Here is a 22,062-nt window from a genome sequence, read left to right as displayed (position 1 = left end):
GGTTAAAGTTTTATTAATTCATTAGAAATTTGTACTGAATTAAAAAAAAAAAAAAAACAGAATCCAGAAAAAATGTAATGGAAAAAAGCATTTAGGGAAAAATAAAATATATTTCATGAGTGCCTAAATTAAGTTATCTTACTCTGTGGAACTTAATTGTGAACAAAGTTATGTTTACATTTATTCTCAAGGTTTAACAAACATAGTAACATCTATTTCTTTCCCCATTAATGGTAAAAGAATATTGCGATAAATTGTATCGATATCACATGATATGGATTGTTGTGATATTTCTGGCCAAAACGTCCAGCCCTAAAGTGATCTGAGAGAAGCAGTGGAGTCACAAGATGGTTTTCAGTGATACAGTTATGTGTGAGGATGAGTTCTAGCTTTTCGCCTGCTTTGTGAGGTCAGACGAGGCCAAAAGAGTCAACACTTCTCCATTCTACATCCCTGTAAGATTCATGCATGACCAACAGACCAGTACGAGACGCTGATGTGCCTACAGGTGAACAGATTTCAAAATCACGTCAATGGAAAAGAAACACAAGGTTTAATAAGACTTTAATGTTTTTTTGTTTTTTGATAAAGGGCACATATATAGTGTGAAGTGCACAAGCCAAGAAAGGTCATTCATCTTTTATGTTATCCATAGTTATGAATGCTTAAGCACACACTTTTGGTTAACACACACACACACACACAGAGAGAGGAACAGACATTTACTGCTCAGAGGACAAAGCAACTGAACGCTATCCCCTCTCAAGAAAGTTATTAGAAGCTGGCTCAAATGTCAATGAAAAATAAAGTATTTTAAAGACAAGCTCCAAAAAAGCAGCAAACAATGCTCAGCCCACAACTGCCAAAGTTTTTTAAAAGAAACTCCAGCCTGAGCTTCATTGCCACAGTTGCCAGTGTTAGACAGTGAACATTACTTTACAACAGGGGTCTCCAAACTGGGTCCTGGAGGGCCGGTGTCCAGCAGAGTTTAGCTCCAGCTTGCCTCAACACACCTGACGGGAAGTTTCTAGTATGCCTTCTAAGAGCTTAATTAGCTGCTTCAGGTGTGTTTCATTAGGGTTGGAGCATAGACTGTATAAAAACATGGACATGTGTCCGTGACGTTACCTGTAGATTCCTGAAGAGTGTTTTTGAAGCACAAAGTAGGTGGAGCGGGCCGTCGCTGCAGCTTGCAGTGGACATCCAACCCCGCCCACATCCAAGTGTGACATCAGAAGCCACGCCCACATCCGAATATGTCACAGTCTCATTCATTTTAAAACAGGAAAAAGCATCCATAAGAAATTAAGTCGTATTGTTTGCCAACTGCTAAAAAATAAGTTGTTTGCTGTGTCAGTAAGTAAAAAAAAAAAAGAAAAAAAAAAAGATGTTTGGTCTTTACCAAGACTTAAAACATTGACAGCATTAAGCTAAGTTTATTTATTTATTTATTTTATGCCGTTAGAACATAAGAATCAGTGCACTATGTGTGTGTGTGTAGTGCACTGAGTCTTATGACATAAAATTAATGCTGAATGAACATTTTTTTATACCCCACACACACACACACACACACACACACACACAACACTCACTCACATACATGACATCTTTAATGCTATCAATGATCACAGTACCCTTCTCAGTAACTTGTTTGAGCAACCACATCATTTCACTATGTCTTGCTGGATAACTCTGTGTATGTCACAAATTATCTTTGTATCCTTCTATATTAATGGAAAGATTAATGTTTGTCAGTGTTTATTTGACATGTTCCAAGCCTGATGCAGGGCAGTTCTGCTGGGATGAGGGGTCCTGCTGCAGTTTCACCAGTAAAGAAAATACCTCGATAATTCACTTGGAGGACCACATAAGTCATGCAGTGGTGCATGGAGGTATGGTGAGAGCATTTCGTCCCATTGGAATTATAAGGTTCTATCTGCATTCCAAGTAGTTTTGAGATATTGAGCTTCAAAGTTTTTGCATTCCATTTGACCGTGTAGATCATAGAACCTCTTTGTTTTTTTAAATAAAAAGTCCCAAAATGTACACAACATTACAAAATCTATCACATAATGTAAAAGTTGTCACAGAATAAGAATATCTGAATAACTCAATTTTGACAAAAATGTCAAATAGAACCTTATAATTCCAAGAGGACGATATTGATTGATTTTTGTGGTAAAAAATCATAAATATTATTCTATGTAGAATGATGAGGTAAATGATGAGGTAAATACTTTTTTAGTGGACACATACCCCCCAACACATATGTATTCTCTATTTTTAACAGGACTGCCAAGAGGACATAAAGTGGAAGTTTGTAAGGAACATTGGTCCAGTTTGGTACCTATTCACCGTGAGTAATACTGTGGGGAGGTGAAAGGGCCTGCCTTTCTCCAGATGGACAATAAAGATCAACAGAATTCCATCAAAGACTACCTGGGGGGAGAATCGGATGGAGCAAGAGACATCTTTTCATTCATCTTTGAGTATCTGGAGAAGCTGGACATATTCATATCAGATTGTCTTGATGAACAAGCCCTAAAGGCCCATGCCATGTTCTGTGAATAATCTATCAGAGCAGTCTTTCTGTGTAGCGTATGTATGTATATGTGTACTGCATATGAAGAACTGTTTATCTGATCATTCAACTGCTCAGACTTTATGATAGTTGGAACATATCTTTAGTTGTTAAACATACACTACCATTCAAAAAATTTTGAACAGTAAGATTTTTAATGATTTTTTTTAAAAAGAAGTCTCTTCTGCTCACCAAGCCTGCATTTATTTGATCCAAAATACAGAAGAAAAAAAAACAGTACAATTTTGAAATATTTGTACTATTTAACTTTTTTTTATATTTGAATGTATATTAAAATGTAATTTGTCCTGTGATTTTTTTAGCATCATTACTGCAATCACATAATCATTCAGAAATCATTCTAACATTCTGATTTATATAGTGAGTGGTCATTGAAAATTTATAAATAAAAAATTATAAATGTTCTTCACAGAAAATGAGACAAGGCCAGCCAGTCTGAGTTTGAAAAAAATAATTAATAGTATAATTTTTCTTTTGATAAAAAGTGAAAACAGGTCCCACAGAGCCGAACATCATACAAGGGTTAAATAGTAAAAATATTTCACAGTATATCAGCTTTTGCTGTACTTTGGATCAAATAAATTCAGGCTTGGTGACCAAAAGAGAATTCTTAAAAAAAACAATAAAAATCTTACTGTTCAAAAATTTTGAACAAGCCCTGAAGGTCAATATCATGTTACTTACTGTTTATAATCTACAGAAGCAACCAATCTCTGTTTAGCCGATGTATGTGTAGCCCACTGCATATGGAGAACTGTTGATTCTGTCATTCAAATGTTAACACTTTATGATAAGTGGAACACATCTTTAGAAAATTAAATGACAATTATAAATGAATCGTTGAAGCGTTTTTACTTTTACAACACCAAAATCTAATTGTCCCCTTTAAATTTGATACATTCAAAATTCGTCTTAAGTAGGTCAAAATCAATGGTAATAAATGTTAATTTATCTCATTACATAAATAAACAAGGTAAGCTTTAAAGGTTTATTATTATTATTATTATTAATTAGCTTAATTTAATCAATGCAAGTGTTTTACAGGCTGTTTTGATGATGAAATCAGCTCTGTATATTAGACATATTACATATATTAGATTTGTGCCATTTTAGCCTAGACATCCTTTACAAAAATAAGAAAACGTGTATTAGTAAAACAAAGGACAACATTGTTTTATTTAGATCCCCGAAATTGCCCTAAATTGCTTGGACGTACTTCTGGGTGTCCTGTAAGGTGATGGGGAATCACAAGGTGACGTATTTGATATGGGCGTGGCTTCCGACGTCACACTTGGATGTGGGCGGGGTTAGATGTCCACCGCAGGCTGCACAAGCCCTATTTGTCAGCAGCAGCAATCCACCTGTCACTCAAGTGGCCACTCCCTTAATTATGCAGAACTTTAACACTTAATATAATTTGAACGGATGAGTTGTCATGAAGGGCAAAATTAGCTATATAGACCAAAACCACTTTATCTACCAGGCTGTAAACATGTTTTTTCTGCTGTAAAGTTGGGTATTTTAACATGGGGAGTCTATGAAACTGACTCCGTTTTGCAGCCAGTCGATGAATTACAGTTTTAGTCACTTCCGTGTGGGCATGTTTAAGACCCTCCAAAACAGAATCACTGATAAGACATCTAAAATATATTTAAATGTTGCTGAAAAAAAAAAAAAAAAAAAAAAAAAAAACACTGAGAAATACCGTATCCTCACTATTTTAATGAAAACACACGGCCACTTCTGAATGGCTGGCAATAGAGAAAGATCAGCCAGATGATGAGGCAGTGATCAGCCAAACCCCAGATTCTCCTTCAGTTCTTATATAAAGAAACGTACTGTAATCAGTAGTTATGCAATTCTGATATTAGAATAAAACTACATGTTGTTTAGGTAGCAATGTCATTTTGTACCAACTCCAATGTGTATAACATCCCCGACTGTAAAATGACCATTTTTATCTAACGATAAATCTTTTGTAGCCAAGTTTTTTAGAATTATTTTTTAGAGTTTGCAGGTATGAGCAGGATTATCCAGGTATTCTATGTCCACAGAACAGCATGTGTGCCATTTACTGCAAAAACAGTAAGAGTAGCGAAGTACAGCCAGAGAGAGAGACACAGCAATGAAAATGACCAAAGATTCTCCATTGTATAACTGTATTCATGAGTCAGAAGCATATTGACAATTTTCTAGTACATGTTTTCATATGGTGATTCTTTTCTTCGCATTTTTATCTTTAAAAGACTTTTTTAAAAAATGACAGCGATTGTTGTGTTGATGGAGTTTTGCACTCATGCCTGCTTTTTCCTTGAAACGGAGCCGGAATGTTTGTCTCTGTCACCCGTCAAAAGAAGGACAGATCAACCCCTTCACAAGCGTACAGTAAATCCCACAAAACCAGGAGTCCAGTTCAGACCGAGCGCAGCTCCTAATGCTGTCCATCTGTACACGTTTTTTTTCCTGTGAAAAATAAGCAATGTGCATTTGCTTGTCCTTTATCTCATTTATAGCACAAAACCCTTGGAGGTGGAAAATAAGAACACTTATCAAAGGAGCAAAACCAGACACAAACAGGCAAACACACGGCAAAACCTCATTCACACACAAACAGGCACACCTTCGAAGGCAATATATGTGCATCTCCATGACAACAATGTCTCTGTGGCAACTGGACTTCCATTCCACGTGATGATGATGTCATCGAGTGTGTTCAGTGATGTCATAACGGCTGGTCCTCCTCCGTCAGATTAGTGATACGGACAATCCATCAAACGCTCAGAATTCTGTCTCAATCTAAGGGTAAAATACTGATTAAAACAATAGTGATGCTTAAAATAATGATAATATGAGTTATGATAAAATACTACATATAACTGGTGTAAATACACTGCCTCTCTCTCTTTATCTTTCCATATGGTCCCCTTCATTCAGTTCTCTTGTTCCCAATGCGGAGCTCCACGACACAGTTTGTACTAGAATGAATTAACAAAGATAACAGATGACAACGGCGGACTCAAAAGTCAAACACTGCAAAATCTATGTGAACTGAATCCAATATTTCAAAAGGCAGTTAGTGTTTCTTCATCTTAGAGGAAGGTCTTCTGCTCCGATTCTTTCCTCCTTTTGTGGCGATGACGCATTTTCCCCACAGAACAGGTGATAAATGGAAAACCTCTTTCATAGCAGTTTTAGTGTTCTTTAGAGAAAGTCTTTGAACTTTACATTCCAAAATGCATCCATCGGTAACCATGGAAACTCCATCTGGAAGCATGATGGCGTCCCTCTTGGGCTGAATCTCACACAGTCAGGTGCGATCTCTCTGCTGGAGTGAAGCACAGCCAACTTTTCAGTACAGATCTCAAACAGCAGCATCAGAATCTGCAGAAAGAGCGCACTCACGTCTGATCTGTGCGGGACTGTCGAGTGTATGTTCATCCTCTCTCTGACTGCTCCAGATACGCCGCTCCAGGCTTGGCAATTCTGTTGCTCTGTTGAAACAGAACACATATGAACACGACCGCACACAAGAACTAGCAGAAAACATCTACGCTCCCACTCATGCCTATGGAAGAGGCAATGATAACAGAATCTGTCATGTCAAGCACTGTAGAACTTTAAAAACTAAGAAGTTTAAACTATAAAGTTTTTAAAAAATATAGAAGACACACTTTCATGTTTCATGTAAATCTGACTATAAGCAAACACTGCTGTGCCCACAGACCATTAGAACTTAGCAATTAACTAAAATGATCAATATAAAATGATTTAAAAACATTTACTTACGCATATTTGAGCACTGGAATAGGGGAGATTTTACTCTAGTTAATACGTTTTTTGAATAAAAAGAAAAAAAATGAAAACCAGTCATACAGCAGCATTGTGACTGCATCACGCTTGATGACAAGCTGAATGTGTCGCCATGGAAATAGGAATGTGCTGCTATCTTACAAAAAACATTTTAAATAGAAGTCACACCAAGGCCTCTAAATATTTTAAACTCAAGTGTGAAGGGGTTCATTTAATGTGTGCCCTTCCTTAGCACCAGCAAATGTTTGCTCCTTTTGTAATAGTTGTGTTTGAGTCCCTCAGTGTGAACAGATGAATCTCAAAATTATAGTCACTGATGGGAAGATTTCAAATGTGCAGAAAATGCCAGAAAACCAAAGAATGTGCAGGATTTTTCTGAAGAACAGTGTGCAGGCAAACTGCTGTGGACAAACTCATTAAGAACTATCACAAAACACACAAACAAGACTAGCAGAAGAGCCAAGAGGATGGAAACTTCTCATCAGGATCATGTGTGTTAGTACCTGGACTTGTTTTTCTAGTGCTACTGTCTCAGAGCAGCTATGATATACAATTAGGCTCTGTGAAAAATAATCTGTCTTCTAATTATCCATCTTGGTGCTTCTTAACATTTCCATATTAGATGTGAAGTCTTATTCTCTTACCTTGTGCTTTGGACACCTCAGAGAAAAGTTGTCCTCATTTAGTGAGCAATCTAAATTGAGGTTAGAAACCAAAAGATTTAGCACTGAACCTCAGCCACTCATTTGATCACAAAGTTTCATGTCGATTTTGCTTTAATAAAACAAGTGCAAGCCAAGGTGAAGTCACGTCTCACCTGCTTCTATGGCACAAAGGTAGTGGTACCTCAGCGTGCAGCCTTTACTGTAGCAGCCAAGCGTGGAGCCCACCATCTCACAATGAGAGCAGCTCTGAAGAGTGGAAATGTCAGAAATATTACAAATAAACAATTTCTGTATACTTGACATAAGTCACATTTTCACACAAAACAGCAAGCCAAAAAACTCCAGCACTTTCTACTTACTGTATCTCTAGCACCATCTAGTGCCTCCTGAAGGCCATACAGTCTCCCATTGACCAGGTATACGCCACTGGTCCAAACAATGCAGCCCTCATGCACCCACAGCTCCTCGGGGTCCAGAGGCACAAGTGGGAGCTGGGTCAGTTGGGCCATGGGATGCAGAGAGTCCAGGCTGGGTGGGGGAGGCTGGAAGGGCAGGGAGGCTTTGCTGTTGATAGGGACAGTTCGAGGTAAATCTTCACTGGACTTATGTCTTCTTTTGAAGCGTGGATGGGATGTCAGTTTTCTGTGCTGGGGCCTTTGCTGTGTGTTTTCGACATGCAACTGCTTCAATACAATTTCACCATCCAGTTCTTGAGCTTTTGATGTGCCCAGCCCGCTTGTCAGTTCTCCAGCCGGATCCCAGGTGTGAGCCGTTACCTTTGAGGTGGAGCTGCTCGTCTTAACGTTCTGGAAAGGCATTTCTTCACCCATACTGGGAGAGACAGTGCCTATGGTAGTGGCTGGGGATGTTGAGTTTGTTGCGTGACTTACTGTGCAATCGCTATCTGTAGATGACTTGACATTCTGAGGGTCCTGTAATCTTGTATCCTGGGGAGTAGTTTCTATTGGAATGGATGTCATACTGAAACCTGTTGTAGCTGCCCCATGGTAGGACAAGGTTTGTCGGACTTGAGGTTGATTCTTAGGGAGCTTGGCTGCATACTCAGCTGGGTAAAAAGGACCATAGAGATCCCCGAGATGTTTGTAGTTGGCCCATTTCTGGCAAAGGCAGCATAGGAGGCGACCAATGTGTCCAGTCTCTGATATCACAGGTCCTGGCAGAACATATCCAGATGTAGGAAGTGTCTTCCCTGACTGCAAGGCAGAATCAACAGGCTCCGAAACCCAGTTTTCTTTTGTTCTTTCATTTTCATTTTCTTTTCTCACAATTTGAGATGACAGAGAGGTATTTAATGGGCCATCAACTCCTAAGTGACCAGTTTTGCCTCCACCTTTTGATTTTTCATCCTCTGCATTAATTATTGTACAGACAGCCCCAATCTCTGCTATCTTTTTCTCCACATGTACGTAAGGAGCAAAAACATTATTCCTGGCATCTGAGAATATTCCACACAGGCTCATATTTTCCCTACTGCTCGCCTGAGTGTCCAGATTTTCATTGGAAGCCATCCCTCTTCTCCTCCTTCTCTGATTGCCAGGAGTCTCATTGCCCTCTTTCCCCTTTTTCTGTCTATGTCTAGCAGGCTTCACATCTGACTCTGGCTGGGTCTCCTCACTCTCTATATCCACTTTCACCACCTTGATTTGAGCAGGAGGTACCAAAGATGGACAAGGTTTCTGGTCCGGAGGTGTTGATACTTGGGGCACTTCACTTGCAGTGTCTGGGATTGGGACAGACTGAGGTTCAGCTGTGGGTGAGGGAAGAGAAGCCGCAGGTATGCTTGTTGCTGGATTCTGAATTTGTGCTTGGGCACGTTTCTGCTTATTCACACTGCCTACTGGGCGACCTTTTTTCTTACCTGATGGAAAATAACCTTTGGGGACAGTGCTTTCTGATGTTTTAGGCTCTGAACTGGTCAACCTAAGAGAAGTCATCTGGTGCTGAGAAGCTCTGGACAGAAGGTGGTGCCCAGGGCTCTGACCATGGCCAGTGGTGGTCCCATAGTATTCCCCACCTGGGTAATCATCAAAGCCAATGCCAGTCTCTTGAAGTTTCTGCCTCAGCAGGTTAGCAGCCGACTGCTCACCTCTTCTTGTTTCCAGCTGTTGATAAGTGTTTGTGAACTGCTGTATGTCAGACAATGCAGAAGAAGATGGAGGAGGGGATCCCTGTACAGGACAAGGTAATGGAGGAGCTGGTGGAAGGGGTCCTAACAAAGTGAAATCATCCTTAACATTTTCACCCAATGATCCTGAAGATCCAGCAGCACCTAATCCAAAGTCAAAATCTTTTGGCAAACTTCTGAGGGCACTAGTGCTAGAAGCTGTTGTACCTGGTTTGAGAGTCTGAGAATCACACGAGAATGCATCTTCAACTGCTCTGTATGGCATAAGATCATCTAAAGTATGAGAATCATCAAGGTAAGATAAACATGCCTCCTCTCCTTGAGGAACACTAGAAAATGATGTACCACCCTCAGGGTCTGGTATGTCAGAGGCGTAATGAGATACTTCTGAGAAGTCAGATCCCACTTGACTATTGTTGAAATCATTTTTTTTCACACCGGGAGTAATTTTTCGCACAATCGCCTCAAGTTTTAGACCATGACCCTTTCTTGGGGAAAGAAACTTTGCTTTGGACTGAAGAGGTGAATTAGCGCTGGGTATAGAATGCTGTGTTTTAGGAGATGGCAATTTTGGCTGAGTGTCAGTACTGCCAGAACAATTGTTGGTTGCAAGTCTCAATTCAGAGTGGGATTGTGATAGTGGGGAGTGATAAGCTGATCCTGGTCGCTGACCTGGAACATCCTGATGCTGCCTCTTAGCTGGAATTGGAGAAATAAAAGATCTAACTCTCCTTCTCATAATTAAAGGGTTGGTTTCAGCCAATGTTCCGGTTTTGGTTACTTTCTGCCCCTGCTGATTTCCTTGGGTAGTCTTACCAGTGTGCCCAGCAGGGCTTACAGCATCAACTGGAGCCAATGAGTGGAAAGATTTGGCCGTGTTTTCCACACTCTTATCTGAAATGTCCTCTTCTCCAAGTTTGGGGCCAGCATTTGTGACTGGTTGAGAACCAACCTGCTCACAAGGGACTACAGTGGGTTGTACAACTCCCTCTCTTTCAGGATAAGTATCCCACATTTTCATGTCAAAGTGTGAACCAGGATAAGAGTGCTGTCGAGATATGTGATGCTGACTAAGCAGAATATCACTTGAAGATTGGGATTTGCACTTTTCTTCAGAACGTCTCTGAGGAACATGCCTGTCCATACCTCTTAGCCTTTGTCTGTCAGCAGTCCAGTCAGGTCTCTCATGAGGAGGTAAACTCTGTGGAAACATTTGTAACTTGTTAGTAGACTGTGTGGTTTTAGAATACGCTGATACTGTGTGGAATGGTTTATGAGGTGTAGGATGGGAGATCATTTTTGGTCCATCCATGGTGTCACTGAAACCATATACTCTGAAACCATCAACAGCCTGTGAGAATGACTGGTGCCTTGGTGGTGAGGACAAGGGATTTGAGGACATTTGCAAAAGATATGGCAGGTTGCTAGTGGGTTCTCTGTTGCCTTTGGCACTGTTGATCTTTTCTATATCAGAAGCAACATCTACAGGGGGATGAAGGGGCTTATTAGATTCCTTACTGGGTGGCGTGCTGCAGTAACCATCTGTGTTCTGACCTGCAGTTTCTGTCTTTATTGAGTCCTCCTTGTTTTGTGCTTTCTTTGCTTTTGTTTCTTCCTTGCAACAATCTTGTTCATTTGATCCAGATGCCGAAAATGGCTGCTGAATGACTGAGGGTCCAGAGGGCCCGGAGTGTCCTCTCTCTCTTTCTGGTGTTGTTCGTCGAGAAGGGGACACATCACAGATTACTGAGCGGCGTCCTGAGGATGAGGATGTCTGAGATTGATTGTGACTGATAGGACCTACACCACATGCCAATGGCTCAGCTTCCTGTAAAAGCAATTGTTCCACAGCAGAAGGAGAGGTACCGTATCTGGATGGTTTTCTGTTCTGCAAAGAATAGTCAGCCAAGTTAATGTGCTTTGAGGGGGCTCCTGTTGTGAGATCTAAAGACTGCTGCATGTGGGAGGACTGGCTGGGAGACAGACTGGTTTTGCCTTTTTCTAAAGAGATCCCACGAGTCACATTGGGCTTATGTGCTTCAGAATCCCAGGAGGGATGAGGAGGGCCCAAAACTATATCATTATCCAGTCCCTGATTTTGACTTGAATTTGGTGGTTTCCCAGAGGCCATTTGATTCAACTTGACATTAAGTCCACTTATAAGTGTTTGAGGGCCCATTTCAATCATACTGTAAGGTAGTCTAGTTTGATAACGGTGCTGGTATGTATCTTGAGGTTGTTGGTGAACACTAGATGTCTGGTCAGGACGCCCATAGCGTCTATCTAAGTGATGACCCTGGAGGACTTCTTGCAAAAGACTTGGAAACGATTGCTGAAACTGAGAACTGCTATCTTGGCTTCTTGAGACAATAGCCCTCCCCCCTTCCATAGCAAAAACACCAATCTCCTTCCTGTCAATAGACCCATAGCTGGCCTGCAGCTGATGATAATTCTGGCATCTATTTGTGCCCATACTACTCGCTAGTCCTAACTTTCCTTTACTCTTTGCTGCATTATAATGTACCTCAGGATTACTGTATTTAAATGACGCTGGGTGAGACTGAATTGAGGGTTGAGGGCTTTGGCCAAATTCTTGTTTAGGGGAAATATATTGTGATGCATATGTTTCCATGCACATCTCCCCTTCTCCATTGTGATTTCTAGTCTCTCTTAAGACATTCACATCACGTTGGTCCTCAGGATTGCTACGTTTATTTGAGTATTGAGAAACACCATAATGTGGTGATCTGGCTCCTGTGTGCTTGCTTGTTTCAGTATTCACTTCAGATCGAGCAGAGACGATAACCCCAACACCCCCAAAATTTTGTTGCTCTGATACATTCACATTTTTACTCAGATTTTCAAAATGCTGTGCATCTGTCTCTGCTGCATCCTTTGTGGGAGGGACTGACCGTCTGTTCTCTGAAGTTTCTCTATCACAGGAAGATCCTGCATTTTCAACTTCACATTCTTCATCTTTTATCATTTTGATCTGTCGTCCTTTCATTCCACTATCATCATCATTACAAAGATCTTTTTCTCCCACACAGTTTGGATGTGCTGAGTGAATAGGAGATAGTGGGGCAGGGGGATGTACCGGTTGTTTTGGGCTGGGTTCTGCAGAAGGATGAACTGATGGTGGTGAAGAGGAGGAGGGAGTCAGGGTTTCTGGTGTCTTTGATTGAGAATCTCTAGTGGATGGTTGTTTTGAAGCTGTTGAAATGACTCCAGTGTTAACCTGGAGATCCAATTCTTGTTTACTCGGTTCTGACGGCATCTGACTCTGTGATGATGGGTAGCTTTGTGGCTCAGATTCATTGCTTGTTCCACTTGCCTGCCTAATTCTCTTATTTTCTACTTGTTGATGCCCTTTTGTTTCCAGCATCTCAGAACTCTCTTCATTCACTGAGGACTGACCACTGGTGCTGGAATTTCCAGATTTGTTTTGGTTGCCAGGTAAAGACTGAGATCCTTGCTGCATCTGAAAGTGATGTGCACTGTCTCTGCTTTTCTTCAGGGGCAGCACAGTGTCTGTAAGAAGCATGTGCTGCACTGTATTATGTAGATTTTCCACTTGAGAGGTCAGAGCATTGAGACTATTTAGACCAGGGTCCTGCAAGAGTTTGTCATGAGGGTACAGGGAGCCATCTTCCCCTGGACCACGCTGAAGACCAAGTCCCATTCGGTTCTGACCCATGGCAGCATGACCGATCCCTGCACTGTGGTTCAAAACAGCCGTTTTGGTTCCTACGCCGCTACCACAACTACTGATGCTGCTATTTGAATTGGGAGTGGGGCTCAGCTGAGGTACGGCCTGCAGAAGACGTCCATGGCTTTGGCTGCTGTGAGCATTTGGAACAGACGGGTATGATGATGGCTGCAGATAATTAGTGGCACTGTTTCCTTCAGAACTCCCCATTAGTGGAGACGAAGAGGAGCTGCAGCTCGGAGACTGTACTGCAGACGGAGCAGGAGAGGGATTAGATATGGGACTGAAATTTTGATGAATGTGAGCCTGTTGACTTTGGGAGTGCATAGGAGATTTGGCAAGGTCTTGAGAGGGGTGTGAAGGCAGAGCAGGACTAGAGGACACAGAGGAATGGGGCAATTTGGTGTGCAAGTGTCCTTGGTGCTGCATTTTGAGGGAGGGGTCATAACCAGCTCCAGTGATGTGCTGAGAGGTACAGTGGGAATGGGGGGGGTGCTTGTTAAGGGACTGAGATTGTGGTGAACATGGCGGATGAGCCACCGATGAGTAGTTTTGTCCCATATTCTCACAGCTGTTTGAAACAGATGAACTTGTATGAGTATTTGGATTAGACTGAGTGGGAGAGTTATTCATTTTGGTATCCGTGCTGCTGCTGCTGCTCATGTCGTATCTTTGCGGTGGAGAGTTATATATTCCAGTAGAGCCTGAGGTTGCATTAAGGGGGGCATAGTGTCCAAATTGAGGGGGTATTCTGTTTCCAGAAAGAGGGTAATGCAAGGTCCGGTGATGCTGACCTTGGTGCAATCCTTGATGTGAGGGATATTTCTGACCATGCTGCCGTTGATGCATTTGAGCACCTGATTGTACTGAAGCAGTATGAGACAGACTGTATTGCTGGGAAGGAGAAAATGAACCAGCGCCACTGCTATTACTACCCCCAACTGCAGATGCACTGCTGGAGCCATAATCCATAGAGTAGGTAGAAATCATTCCAGAGGATGACCCTGAACCAGATAAGTGTTGGTACTGATGAGGTGCATGTCCATCCATATTTGTGTATCTAAATCCTGTGCCATACGATACTCCACCTCTTCTGCTTCTTTCTCGTCCACTCACTGAAAAATAATAATCCACACTGTCCTTACGGTAAGAGTTTCCTCCTCCTCCACTGTGAGAGTTTCCCTGTGTCATCTCTCCAGTTGTTCTTCTGGATCCATAGCCATGTACAGGAGGAGTGTGTAGAAGATGCTGTTGGCTCCGCAGGTGCAGCCCATGGCTCTGCAGGGTAGGTTGAGCTTGCTGCATGGCCGCATAGTCCTCTGAGTTTCTGGGAGATATCTGAAGGTCTGAAGGGTGGGGTTGATATGGGGAACCAACGCCACTTCCTCCCCGGCTAAACCCCAGATGAAGAGGAACTGGACTGTTGGGAAAATTCTGCATTATTGTGTTTAGTTTTTCAAAAACTGTTAACAGAAACCTTTTTTTTTATCAAAAGGACCCAAATGGCAAACTGGAATGCTTAGTATAAGAAATCTAAAAACACATCTGTAACAGCAATGTAGAAGGCCCCAGCCAATGTCGTAACTGAGATTTAGAAAGCCAGGAGATTCAATTTGCTGCTCAAGTTAAAAAGTAAAAACAAAGTGAAGATGGGAAATGCAGCAGCTGCACATTCATTCACAGAAATGGTGTCACAAATGCCACTATGTGGTTTGGCACTAGATCCAAAGAGCTCTGGAAAAAGATGATGAATGAAGGTTTAGTGTTATCACAAAATGTCTATTAGCCAAGAGGTAAAAATACTCCACCAAAATAGCAACTCAAGTAAATTTCTTTAAGATAATGTCAATATCTTGATACTGTAGTGTGAAACATCTTGCCATTTGGTAACTGTGCGAAGGGATGTGGATAGCAGCCATGCAGTAGAATTATAGCAGTTCAGTAACAGGTTTGCAACAGACAAAAAAAAAAAAAAAAAAATCTTTCTCTAGTTGGCACATATATTCACTGACACTGAAATAGCTTGAGAAAAATCAATACTTCAAGATCATGATTTTTTTTTTCATATTTCCTGTGTAAAAGAGATTTTCGGCACACGCTCAAGCCATGTTTCCTTAAGATGTTTGCCAACAAATATTTTCCAGCTGTATCCAAACATTTGTCTTTTCCCATGTTTAGTTATTCAGTCCAGCAAATTTGTTGTTTTCTTTGATCGTCCAATTCTTGCCCATAACAGTAAGGTATTTTTCAGTGTAGCTGGTCCTAGCTTCAGGTTTTCCATGGTCAGTGACATGCCATCCAGCTGCTCTTTTAATCCTCTCAATATGATAGCGTCTTTCTCTCTCTGGAAACAGGAAGATGTCCTGAAACAGAGAGAAAACACAGTTTATATTATATATTACTATGTGTTATATTATATTATATATTAACTGACAACTCTGCTTTTGTGTTGCATTCATATTTTTAACAACCAAATAACAACCCGAGTACACTCAGTCTGGAGTCAATTTGTCTGTAGTCAGTCTACAATTACATCCAAACATTAAATGGCCATGAAATCCTAAATCTTATTTTCTGAGATGTTAAGGAGATACTCCAGCCAAAAATGAAAATTCTCTCATCACTAACACTCATGCCGTCCCAGATGTATATGACTGACTTTCTTCAGATGAACACAAATTAAAATTCATAGAAAAATAATCCATATAATGCAAGTGTATGGGATCCCTAAAGTGGACACATCAAAAACCACACAAAACCAACATGATGGTAATCCATATGACCACAGGTGATGAATCGATGTCTTCTAAAGTTAAACAATAAGTATGTATATATACTAATATTAAAAACTTTTTGAAATATAATCCTAACTTCCAGCCAAAAGTCATAGATGGGTACTGGTATTTTTCTCACACACACATAGTTTTGCTTCAGAAGACTGATTCATCAACACTGGTTGTGTGGATTACCATCATGTTGACTTGCCATGTTTTTAGAAGTGTCAACTTCAGGGATCTGTTACACTTTATATGGACTATACGGATAATTTTTCTAAAAATCTTTGTTTGTGTTCATGTGAAGAAATTATCTTCTACAGTATTATATTGATGTTTCTCCAAACATCAACCAGCACAGTCTAGGTGCATGCATTGGACTGCAAATAATGGCACTCATACAGTGATGCATTTGATCAAGAACGCTAAGACTGATGAAATTAGAAAAATCAAAGAAGAATGGAAAGAAAGGTCTTTATTCCTTCTGCTTAATGCAGCAGCTAGAGTTCTTACTAGGACCAGCAGTATGTCCATATTAGCCTGGCTCTGTCAACACTCTGCCCTGGCTCCCTATTAAACATTATACACATTTTAAAATACTGCTAATCATAAAGCCCTGAATTAGGGTTGCACGATACCATTTTTTTCAGAACCGATCCAATCAGAAAAATTCTTGCACTAGCTGGAATTCACACATGACGTAATCACGTTGGAAAGGTCACATGTGAAGTAAGTTGAAGCACCGACACAGTTTTTACAAAGTGAACGAGCAAAGAAAGTCAAACTACCTTAACAAAAAAGGTAAAACAGTGATGATGGATGATTCTGAAGTTGGAGGAGAAAATGAGATGAGTTTTTTGCCCCACCCTACCTTTCTGAACCGGAGTACACAGATGACCACGCGCCACCTTTCCAACATGAATACATAATATGTGATTTTGCAGACGCACATTGTGGAGCTAGTGCAAGACATCAATTTGTGGTTAAAAAGTATATAATTTTTTTTAATTTTTTTTTAAGAAAACGACCGATGGTTTTGATCATGTAGAGCCCTTTGAAGCTGCACTGAAACTGCAGTCTGGACCTTCAGCCCGCTGGTCCCCATTTAAGTCCATTATATGGAGAAAAATACTGGAATGTTTTCCTTAAAAACCTGACTGAAGACAGAAAGACATGAACATATCGGATGACATGGGGGAGAGTAAATTATCTACTCCTCTTTAACAAAACTCAAATAGTCAGAATAATTAAATTTACCCACATAAAAATTAGATTACAACAATGTTTACAAACGTTAGCGTTTTTGATAATGAATGTAAATTTACATACTGTAGCATCCTAACTTCTAAAGCTACTACTACTGTCAACTCAAGCTACTGTCAAATGTGCATTTCTTAGAGCCAAAATATTTACTATTGTGAATACTGGAGCCTGCACTGCAAACTGTGCTGAAGATACACGTCATCAAAGTCAGGACCTCAAACCTGTTTCATCACCTGAAACGATATCACTCTTTACAACAGACAGAAACTAAGAAATTCATTTTTCTATTAAGATATTTATTTTGGTAAGGAAAAAGTGTACAGAATTAAAAAATGTGAAGTGTTTGTCATGTTCTGACCATAAAGAGTCGTTTAAATCCACTTGTTGCTTTACGGTGGATCGCAGATTTATAAGTGCATTACCTCCATCTATCTCTCAAATGGACCACTGACACTCCTGATTGAGATTGTAAATAGAGTGTCAATGGTTCCTTTGAGAGATAGGTGGCGGTAATACACCTATAAATCTGCGATCTGCCATAAAGCAGAAGATGACGACACCTCACTGCCTGCTGCTGTGAAGCGTGTTCACAAGAGTTCTAACAGTTCGGACATTGCGTGAATCAGAGGTAAAAAACGATATAAATACTGTTCAGTTTCTTGCACAGACCAATCGTTTTGTGTCTTTACACATCAATGTATCGTCACGAGCCACAGGGTTTAATTTGGATTTTTCTGTGCATGTTTTTTTTTTTTTTTTTGCTCTCGTAGATTTTGTTACCATTTGCCATGCATTGTACGGCTGAGCGACTGCAACGGCTGGAGCTAAAAATCATAATTTGTGTTCTACTGAAGAAACAAAGTCACCTACATCTTGGATGCCCTGGGGATAAGCAGATAAACATCACATTTTCATTTTTGGGTGAACTAACCCTTTAATGCTGTACAGTTGCTTTGACACAATCTGTATTGTATCTGTACTGCTGTAAACCAGTCACAACATGATGCAGCTTTGCTAAGAAACTCTCACCAAAAGATGGGCAGAGACAATCACACTGGACCTGACAGAAACACCACCAGGTGAAATAAATACCACATCTGTGGTTTTACTTGCTAATACTGTTTCATATGTGATGGATCATGTGCAAAATAAATAAATGGCATTCTGATGCTGCATATTGCTGCTTAGCAAATAAATACATGAATGGGCATAAAATGTTAATCTGACTTTTTTTTAATATTTAATATTTGAGAAGAGCACAGAGTGTGACGAATGACATGCAGCTAGCAGCCTAGCAAATTTGTGAAAATATGCATTATAAAAATAGCTTTAATAATGTTTCAGAGCAGAATGGCACAACAGTTCAATTAATGGCATATTCGTAATAATCACACAGACGTTTACCTGCTGGATTCAGATTCATGAACCCTTCACACATGTGTCCCTGCAGCACAGAAGCAGTCATCAGTAGCACAGGTATATTTGTAGCAATAGACAACAATACATTGTATGAGTCACAATTATACATTTCTCTTTTATGACAAAAATCATTAGGAAATTAAGTAAAGATCATGTTCCATGAAGATATTTTGTAAATTTCTTACCGTAAATATATCAAAACTTAATTTTTGATTAGTAATACACTTAGCTAAGAATTCATTTGGACAACTTTAAAGGCGATTTTCTCAATATTTTGATTTTTTTGCTCCCTCAGATTCCAGATTTTCAAATAGTTGTATCTCAGACAAATATTGTCCTCCTAACAAACCACACATCAATGGAAAGATTATTTATTCAAGCTTTCAGATGATGTATACATCACAATTTCGAAAAATTGACCCTCATGACTGGTTTTGTGCTCCAAGGTCACATATATAAGTCTGAGTCTTTTCACATAGTACTACTGCTTCAAATCAGTTACAATATTTTGATGATAAAATTGTATTAAATCAAAAAACAGAAAAAAAACAAAAACATTTTTTTAGAGAAAATAAAATGGAATTAATGCAAAATCATAAGACTTCATAGGGCCCTAAGAATTATTAGCTTTAATATGTTTTATGAACTCAGCTGATTAGACATGGCTTTTAATGACTAAAAATGTATCACAAAAACAGTGTCCAGAAAAAAATAATAATTTTGGGGAGAAATATATATATAAAATATAATTTGGGGAAAATAAAATGGATTTCATAGTTCCCTAAATACGTAAGACTGTTCCGGTGGGGTTTTTACTGACATTCCCTGATCACTGTGTATGTTCACACACACTTTAAAAGTTCAGTTTCCGCTGGCCTAAAGCAGCGATTAGCCTTTTTCAAACGTAATATCAACAGATAAATCACACCGGTCTGCTTTAGTGGATTCAGATCAGACAGACCCAGATCACACCACTGTTATTCAGACCACAATCCTTCAAACATTCACACTCACACAGACAGAACGAGACCATAAGCTACCACTAAACACGTGTAAACTGAGGGTGTACTCACACTAGGCAGGGCTGCCCTGAACCGAGTCCGAGCAAGATTACTGACATTGCACAATTACAACTGCAATAAATGATGTTATGAGATTAAGGTTTTAAATACAGTTTTGAATATACAAATAAGAAATTGGGGGGGGGGGTACATACTTTTAAACATACAAAACGCACCAGTAGGTGGTGGTAAGTCACTTAATGAGTGAGTTATTGAATCAACTGATTCTTCGAAACGCTTGACCAGTCAGTAACACACTCCGCTGCGTGCTGCTTGGAGACTGCGCAGTACTTCTGCTGTGATCTTTGTCTGGAAGCTGGAACTATTTTAGTGAAATGGAACAAAACAGTCAATACTGTGTCTAACATGTAAGTATCTTAATTACTTAACTACTTATTTAACTAAAATCAATTTAACGTTTGCAGTCGTGATAATATTCAGCAGTTAGCTCCCTTGTCATGGTATGTTGCTTAACTTCATCATGTTATTAATAAAAAACTCAGTACCTCAGTATGTTTCTTCTGTGAGTTTCTTTATGTGTCCCGTTCAGCTCTTTTGCTAATTTTATACTCGTTTGACTTGATTTCTCCATAAAAGTCTTTTACAAAGACGGAGAGCAGCGTGAGTCTAAACAGCGTGACACTGGTCTCAGAAATACACTATCCAGCATCAGTCGCTGTTTGTTTTTAATGTAATAAAATCAGAATCATTCTTCTGTTTCGATGCTTCGCTTTAATTATGCTTTAATTAGACAATTTGTCCGGTTGGGCAAGTAAAATTCTCAAGTCGTTTTTCAGTAAACTTGCATTTAAACTAAACTAGCTAGAAGGCTAGTCAGCTAACTGTAGCATGCAGTAACTACAGCTGGGGGGGGGTGATAGTAAATGGACCGTCAGACTGGAGACATTCTTTGCAGTAATGGGACCGAAAATATTTAAGACCCATCAAATCTGAATTTAAGACATTTTCAGCCTTTAACTGTATGGAAGAAAACAGCGTAAATATTCATAAAAACATAACGCCTGAACTAAGTGCATGAAATCTAACACTATAAATCAGAGTTTAGTCACAGTATTCCACGACTAGCGCATGACTCTTCAGAGGCTCTGGATGTATACGCTGTGAAAGACAGACTGTGGTATGGGTGTTTAATTAGCCCAGGCTTTAATGGGATCATCAGTCATGTCTCCGCGTGTCTATTGTCTCTCACACAATAGCTGTGAGTTTATGGCTGCTGTCTTTCTCCAGTCCAACTAGTCCTGCAACTGATCCGCTCACTAAACACGCTGGAGATGATGCTCACAGTCGTGCAAACACTGTGCTTGTGCAGGAATGTGTGTGTGTGTGTGTGTGTGTGTGAGCTGATGATGCTCCTCGCTGATTCGGTTAGTTTAATCTGGCATCATTACTCAAATAATAACAACAACAACAACAACGACGACGAGGATGATGATGGTGATGAAGAAGATGATGATGAAGATAATGATGATGATGAGGAGTTTGCAGTGATTGTGGATGTAGCGTTATGTGTGTTGTTCATGAGAAGAAAGCACAATCTGGAGTTAATAATGATGTACTGACTCGGAACCATCTAGAAATCAAGCTGCCTCCCTCACAGCAGCACATTAGCTTTAGCTCTTTAGCATGGCTCAGATTCGCGCACAAACACTGGGGTTACAGCGACAATGCGCTCGTTTATGAACGCGTCGGACAGACGCGAGCGAACGCGACACTCGCACGCAGTCAAAGGAAATAAACACGATTCTGAGGAGAAATCACGAACACGCTGACACACGCACTCACGACCGACGCTGGAAACGGACAACATCGTCACCTTACAATCAACACAAACGTCTGATAATGTGATGTTTTTACCGGACAGGCCCGTCCGATCTCCCCGGGCTCGAGTCCCGCGCTCCGCCGCTCCGCCTGCACCGACCCGCGGCTCACGCGCCGCGCACAGCCGCCTCACGGAACCGAGCGGGCCTTGATAATCCGCGAGCACGAACTCGTTTCTCTTCTGCCGTTTTTTTTTTTCCTTTTTCCCTTTTGTCTTTCTCGCGTCAGAAAACGAACGAGAGGAGCTCGAGCGGTCCACGCGCTCCCGCCCCCCTCACGCGCGCACCGCATCCATCACGCACACGCGTCAGACGCGACGCCGCCACACGCGCACTCCACCGACGCCCGCAGTCATCGTTACAGTCGAGCGGGAAGCACGCGCGCTCACTTGTTGGCGGGAGTGGATCGATCGGATCTGATCTGAAGGATCTAGAAGAGAAAATAAAGCTGCATTTGGACGAATGTTACTGCAAACACAGTTCTGGCTGTTCTGTAGTGTTCATGAAGCGTACTTGGACTAGTATGCATGTCGCATACTTTGACTAGTGTGCAGAAGTCCTAACAATACTGGCAAATTAGCTAATTTAAGGCGTATTGGAGGGCGTTATGGGCCGCTCTGATAGGCTCGTGAGGCTGGTCGGACTGGCCGGTAACGGATGTCGGCATGTTCCGGTCATGCCGATCAGAGTAACGGTTCGTTTTATAAGATGCTCCCCACCCCCAACTCCACAATAACCCCGCGCTCCGCTCCTACGGAGATGCACGGCTATT

General features: G+C 40.7%; 1 protein-coding gene across 8 annotated transcripts; it reads right to left on the bottom strand.

The window, feature by feature from the left end:
- Window positions 1-4,747: 4,747 nt before the first annotated feature.
- Window positions 4,748-21,825, bottom strand: tcf20 (transcription factor 20). 8 transcript variants are annotated; one of them, XR_006153670.1, is made up of 8 exons: window positions 21,328-21,825; window positions 7,440-15,298; window positions 7,233-7,326; window positions 7,060-7,109; window positions 6,008-6,096; window positions 5,831-5,930; window positions 5,495-5,580; window positions 4,748-5,401 (listed from the first exon to the last, which is right to left on the bottom strand). XR_006153670.1 is itself a non-coding variant. In XM_042716002.1 (6 exons), the coding sequence occupies exons 2-5, from the start codon at window positions 14,373-14,375 to the stop codon at window positions 6,040-6,042; spliced, it is 7,137 nt and encodes a 2,378-aa protein (XP_042571936.1). In that variant the 5' UTR covers window positions 14,376-15,298; window positions 21,328-21,825; the 3' UTR covers window positions 4,748-5,930; window positions 6,008-6,039. The 8 variants fall into 8 exon arrangements, 4 of the variants coding, with proteins under 4 accessions (XP_042571936.1, XP_042571954.1, XP_042571946.1 ...); XR_006153667.1 differs by having other exon boundaries at window positions 4,748-5,068; window positions 5,226-5,930; XR_006153668.1 differs by having other exon boundaries at window positions 5,495-5,930.
- Between the last annotated feature and the right edge of the window lie 237 nt (window positions 21,826-22,062).

Source organism: Cyprinus carpio, chromosome A3 (genome assembly GCF_018340385.1).
Source record: "Cyprinus carpio isolate SPL01 chromosome A3, ASM1834038v1, whole genome shotgun sequence".
In the NCBI taxonomy this organism is placed as follows: Eukaryota; Metazoa; Chordata; class Actinopteri; order Cypriniformes; family Cyprinidae; genus Cyprinus; species Cyprinus carpio.
This window is presented reverse-complemented; position numbering and strand designations above follow the sequence as displayed.

Excerpts from the sequence above, each read along its gene's own strand:
- tcf20 (XM_042716002.1), bottom strand. The coding sequence starts at position 14,375 with ATGCAGAATTTTCCCAACAGTCCAGTTCCTCTTCATCTGGGGTTTAGC. Across the intron at positions 7,110-7,232 it reads CCTTTGTGCCATAGAAGCAG|ATTGCTCACTAAATGAGGAC; the intron begins GTGAGACGTGAC and ends ACCTCAATTTAG. Across the intron at positions 6,097-7,059 it reads TGAGGTGTCCAAAGCACAAG|AGCAACAGAATTGCCAAGCC; the intron begins GTAAGAGAATAA and ends CTGTTTCAACAG.